The sequence below is a fragment of the Salvelinus sp. IW2-2015 genome, linkage group LG19 (genome assembly GCF_002910315.2).
Source record: "Salvelinus sp. IW2-2015 linkage group LG19, ASM291031v2, whole genome shotgun sequence".
NCBI classification, from domain to species: Eukaryota; Metazoa; Chordata; class Actinopteri; order Salmoniformes; family Salmonidae; genus Salvelinus; species Salvelinus sp. IW2-2015.
In genome coordinates, this window is record NC_036859.1 from 28,657,171 (window position 1) to 28,663,566 (window position 6,396).

The 6,396-nt window shown below is 44.6% G+C and overlaps 1 protein-coding gene across 1 annotated transcript in view; it reads right to left on the reverse strand.

Moving 5' to 3' along the window:
- Window positions 1-1,460: 1,460 nt before the first annotated feature.
- LOC111979057 (calponin-3-like) overlaps window positions 1,461-6,396 on the reverse strand; it is a 39,072-nt gene continuing 34,136 nt past the window's right edge. The window contains exons 7-8 of the mRNA XM_070449102.1: window positions 4,408-4,788; window positions 1,461-2,253 (exon numbers count right to left, since the gene is read on the reverse strand). Of these exons, the coding sequence (XP_070305203.1) occupies window positions 1,864-2,253; window positions 4,408-4,788 (771 nt within the window). The 3' untranslated portion in view covers window positions 1,461-1,863. The remainder of the gene's footprint in view (window positions 2,254-4,407; window positions 4,789-6,396) is intronic.

The window sequence follows — 6,396 nt, forward strand, 5'->3', positions numbered from 1 at the left end:
AGAGAGAATGATTTATTTCAGCTTTTATTTCTTTCATCACATTCCCAGTGCTCAGAAGTTTACATACACTCAATTAGTATTTTGGTAGCATTGCCTTTAAATTGTTTAACTTGGGTCAAACGTTTTGGGTAGCCTTCCACAAGCTTCCCACAATAATTTTGGCACATTCCTCCTGACTAAGCTGGTGTAACCGATTCAGGTTGTAGCCCTCCTTGCTCGCACACGCTTTTCAGTTTCTGCCCACATATTTTCTATAGATTGAGGTCAGGCTTTGTGACGGCCACTCCAATACCTTGACTTTGTTGTCCTTAAGCCATTGTGCCACAACTTTGGAAGTATGCTTGGGGTCATTGTCCATTTGGAAGACCCATTTGCGACCAACCTTCAACTTCCTGACTGATGTCTTGAGATGTGGCTTCAATATATCCACATCATTTTCTTTCCTCATGATGCCATCTATTTTGTGAAGTGCACCAGTCCCTCCTGCAGCAAAGCACCTCCACAACATGATTGGGCCAGCCGGTTGGGATGGTGTTCTTTGGCTTGCAAGCCTCCCCTTTTTCCTCCAAACATAACGATGGTCATTATGGCCAAACAGTTCTATTTTGTTTCATCAGACCAGAGGACATTTCTCCAAAAAGTATGATCTTTGTCCCATGTGCAGTTGCAAACTGCAGTTGGCTTTTTATGGCGGTTTTGGAGCAGTGGCTTCTTCTTGCTGAGGCGCCTTTCAGGTTATGTTGATATAGGACTCGTTTTACTGTGGATATAGACACTTTTGTACTTGTTCCTCCAGCATCTTCACAAGGTCCTTTGCTGTTGTTCTGGATTGATTTGCACTTTCGCCACCAAAGTACGTTCATTCTAGGAGATAGACAACATCTCCTTCCTGAGTGGTATGACGGCTGCGTGTCCCATGGTGTTAATACTTGCGTACTATTGTTTGTACAGATGAACGTGGTACCTTCAGGTGTTTGGAAATTGCTCCCAAGGATGAACCAGACTTGTTGAGGTCTACAATTTTGTTTCTGAGGTCTTGGCTGATTTCTTTTGATTTTCCATGATGTCAAGCAAAGAGGCACTGAGTTTGAAGGTAGGGCCTTGAAATACATCCACAGCTACACCTCCAATTGACTCAAATGATGTCAATTAGCCTTGCATAGTGTATGTAAACTTCTGACCCACTGGAATTGTGATGCAATGAAATTATAAGTGAAATAATCTGTCTGTAAAAAATTGTTGGAAAAATTACTTGTGTCATGCACAAAGTATATGTCCTAACCRACTTGCCAAAACTATAGTTTGTTAACAAGAAATTTGTGGAGTGGTTGAAAAACGAGTTTTAATGACTCCAACCAAAGTGTATGTAAACTTCTGACTTCAACTGTATAGGGCAAAAAACATTTGTTTTTAAAAAAGCTAGCAAGGATAGTAAAATTATTGTTCTGTTGATAACAAAATCAATCTCTCTCACACTCTTTATATTACAATTATACCAGAGTAACACAATTTGCATCAGTTTAAAAAACGTCATCATAAGTGGTCCCACAAAACTGTATCAAACTAAATATATAGGCCTATGGTTCATATGATCCATAAAGGGACTTGGACATGTTACTCCACTCCAATTCCGGTAGAAGGCCACTATAACGTCACATATTCCCAGACACACTGTGTTACACTTATCCCAACTGGGACTACTACTACACAGGGTGACTTTTTGACAACGCAAAAAAAAAGCGCTGTTGTCAAAACAAGCGCAATTTTTTTTAGCTGCCAAAATGGGGCACACAGAGTCAAACGGGAAAATATGAAATGACACCCTATAGAGGGGAATAGTGTGCCATTTGACACACAGTCAGTCTAATAGTCGATGCCCTGGTCCTCGTCATAGTGCCCGCTGTACTGCTGTTGGTACCCACCCCGGTACTCCTCTTCATCGTCATGGTGATACTGGTACTCCGCCTGGTAGTCGCTGTCACTAATCTCCGATCCATTGGTCCCTGTTCCCAGGCTCCCGTTGCCATGGCTACCAGCATTGTTGCCGAGGGTAACGGGAGAGGTGGGCTCCGTGGGGGAGGTGCAGTACTTGGGGTCGTAGATCTGCCTGCCCAGGCCGTAGCTGCTCATTCCCTTCTGGGATGCCACCTTGTTGGTGCCCATCTGCAGGGAGATGGTGGAGCTGTCTGCTGTCTGTCCTGCCGACTTCTGGTCGTAGATGTCACGGCGGGTACCCGGCGCCGACATGCCAGCCTGGGGGAGATTGTGTGTTGTGTGTGTGTGTGTGTGTGTGTGTGTGTGTGTGTGGGTGTGTGTTGTGTGTGTGTGTGTGTGTGGTGTGCGTGACCAATGTTTGTTTACTGCTTGCGTCAGTTACTTGAATGTGGAATAGAGTTCATGTAGCCATGGCTCTATGTAGTACTGGTGTGCCTGCTCATAGTTTGTTCTGGATTGGGACTGTGAAAAGTGTGCCATGTCTTGTGGGTATGCATGGGTGTAACGAGCTGTGTACCAGTAGTTTAGAACAGACAGCTTCGGTGCTTTCACCATGTTCATTACCTCTCATAAATAAAGTAGTGATGAAGTCAATCTCTCCTCCACTTTCAGCCAGAAGAAGATTTGACATGCATATTATTAATATTAGCTCTCTGTGTACATCCAAGGGCAGCCGTGTTGCCCTGTTTCTGAGCCAATTGCATTTTTTCCTAAGTCCTTTTTTGTGGCACCTGACCACACGACTGAACAATAAGTCCAGGTGGCAACAAAACTAGGGCCTGTAGGACCTGCCTTGTTGATAGTGTTGTTAAGAAGGCAGAGCAATCGCTTTATTATAGACAGACTTCTCCCCATCTTAGCTACTACTGCATAAAATATGTTCTACCATGACAGTTTACAATCTAGTGTTACTCCAAGCAGTTAGTCATCTCAACTTGCTCAATTTCCACGTATTTTCTTACAAGATTAAGTTGAGGTTTAGGGTTTCGTGAGTGTTTTGTTCCAAATACAATGCTTTTAGTTTTAGAAATATTTAGGGATAACTTATTCCTTGCCATCCACTCTAAAACTAACTGCAGCTCTTTGTTGAGTGTTGCAGTCATTTCACTCGCTGTAGTAGCTGACGTGTATAATGTTCAGTCATCCGCATTCATAGAAACTCTGGCTTTACTCAAATTGTGGCATGTCGTTAGTAAAAAAAAAAAAAGCGAAGGCCTAAACGGCTACCTGGGGAATTCCTGATTCTAACTGGATATATTTGAGAGGCTTCCATTAAAGAACACCCTCTGTGTTCTGTTAGACAAGTAACTCTTTATCCACATTATAGCAGGGGGTGTAAAGCCATAACACTACATTTTTCCAGCAGCAGACTTCGATCAATACATGTCAAAAGCTGCACTGAGTCTAACAAGACAGCCCCACAGTCTTGACACAACTCTGGGAAGCATTGGTGTCAACATGGGCCAACATCCCTGTGGAACGCTTTCGACAACCTTGTAGAGTCAATGCCGCAACGAATTGAGGCTGTACTGAGGGCAAAAGGGGGGATTGCAACTCAAGATGTTTCTAATGTTTGGCACACTCTCTCTCTCTCTGTGTGTGTGTGTGTGTTGTGTGTGTGTGTGTGTGTGTGTGTGTGTTGTGTGTGTGTGTGTGTGTGTGTGTGGTGTGTGTGTGTGTGTGTGTGTGTGTGTGTGTGTGTGTGTGTGTGTGTGTTTTATCCTGTCGTACCAACAATGGATACCAGTCGTACTCTGAACAAATTGAATTTGTGGTCAATATCATTGCCAGACATAGAATCAGATTTGATTAGAGGACATTGTGACCTATGGATGGAGCCATGTCTGAAAGCTGTTTTTTGTCCTGGGTAAGGCACCAATGACAATATGCCGACCAGTCTGGTATGACAGCGTACGGACCAGAGACACTTATACGACCCAAGGTCACAGACGGACAAGCCCTACGACCAGACTACCATCAGTCTCGCAGATGGAGAACAAGAGCCAGCCAGGTATGTAGTGTCCTGTTCGTCTGTGGTGTATAAAAGTACTGTGGTTCTCTGTGGTTCAATGGTTCTGCTGCAGTGATCCTAGCCACTATAATCCAGGAGCATTGAGTCAATTCTTGTATCAAGTGAGACAGCTACCAACTAAGGTTACTGTGGCCAGGTGCACGCACACACAGACACCCATTCTTTGCTCTCTGCTCACAAACACACACCTCTTTATCTCTCTCTCTCTCACACACACACAAACACACCAAACACCAACACACCACACACACACACACACACACACACACACACACACACACACACACACAACACACACAACACACACACACAACACACACACACACACACACACACACACACACACACACACACACACCCCACTTAACCATCAACCTAACCTTCTCTCCCTCCGCTCCCCCTGTTCCTCTCTCTTCCTCCCTCCACTCCCACTCTCTCCCTCCCTCCCTCCGCTCCCCCTGTCCTCCATCCCTCCTCTCCCCCTCTGTCCTGCATCCGCTCCCCCTCCCCCTCTCTCCCCCAGGCTGGCATGTCGGCGCCGGGTACCCGCCGTGACATCTACGACCAGAAGTCGGCAGGACAGACAGCAGACGCTCCACCATCTCCTGGCAGATGGGCACCAACAAGGTGGCATCCAGAAGGGAATGAGCAGCTACGGCCTGGGCAGGCAGATCTACGACCCCAAGTACTGCACCTCCCCCACGGAGCCCCACCTCTCCCGTTACCCTCGGCAACAATGCTGTAGCATGGCAAACGGGAGCCTGGGAAAGGGACCAAATCGGAGATTAGATGACAGCGACTACCAGGCGGAGTACCAGTATCACCATGACGATGAAGAGGAGTACCGGGGTGGGTACCAACAGCAGTACAGCGGGCACTATGACGAGGACCAGGGCATCGACTATTAGACTGACTGTGTGTCAAATGGCACACTATTCCCCTCTATAGGGTGTCATTTCATATTTTCCCGTTTGACTCTGTGTGCCCCCATTTTGGCAGCTAAAAAAAATTGCGCTTGTTTGACAACAGCGCTTTTTTTTGCGTTGTCAAAAAAGTCACCCTGTGTAGTAGTAGTCCCAGTTGGGATAAGTGTAACACAGTGTGTCTGGGAAATGTGACGTATAGTGCCTCTACCGGAATTGGAGTGGAGTAACATGTCCAAGTCCCTTTATGGATCATATGAACCTTAGGCCTATATATTTTTTTGATACGTTTTGTGGACCACTTATATGACGTTTTTTAAACTGATCAAATTGTTTACTCTGGTATAACTGTAATATAAAAGAGTGTGAGAGAGATTGATTTTGTTATCACAGAACAATAATTTTACTATCCTGCTAGCTTTTTTTAAAAACAAATGTTTTTTTGCCCTCTACAGTTGAAGTCAGAAGTTTACATACACTTTGGTTGGAGTCATTAAAACTCGTTTTTTCAACCACTCCACAAATTTCTTGTTAACAAACTATAGTTTTGGCAAGTTGGTTAGGACATATACTGTTGTGCATGACACAAGTAATTTTCCAACAATTTTTTACAGACAGATTATTTTCACTTATAATTTCATTGCATCACAATTCCAGTGGGTCAGAATTTACATACACTAAGTTGACTGTGCCATTAAACAGCTTGGAAAATTCCAGAAAATTATATCATGGCTTTAGAAGCTTCTGATAGGCTAATTGACATCATTGAGTCAATTGGAGTGTAGCTGTGGATGTATTCAAGCCTACCTTCAAACTCAGTGCCTCTTTGCTTGACATCATGGGAAAATCAAAAGAAATCAGCCAAGACCTCAGAAACAAAAATTGTAGACCTCAACAAGTCTGGTCATCCTTGGGAGCAATTTCCAAACACCTGAAAGGTACCACGTTTCATCTGTACAAACAATAGTACGCAATATTAACACCATGGACCACGCAGCCGCATACCACTCAGGAAGGAGATGTGTTCTATCTCCTAGAGATGAACGTTACTTTGTGCGAGAAGTGCAAATCAATCCCAGAACAACAGCAAAGGACCTTGTGAAGATGCTGGAGGAAAGAGTACAAAAGTGTCTATATCCACACAGAAACGGCACCTATATATCACATAACCTGAAAGGCCGCTCAGCAAGGAAGAAGCCACTGCTCCAAAACCGCCATAAAAAGCCAGACTGCAGTTTGCAACTGCACATGGGGACAAAGATCATACTTTTTGGAGAAATGTCCTCTGGTCTGATGAAACAAAAATAGAACTGTTTGGCCATAATGACCATCGTTATGTTTGGAGGAAAAAGGGGGAGGCTTGCAAGCCAAAGAACACCATCCCAACCGGCTGGCAGCATCATGTTGTGGAGGTGCTTTGCTGCAGAAGGGACTGTTTGCACTCAC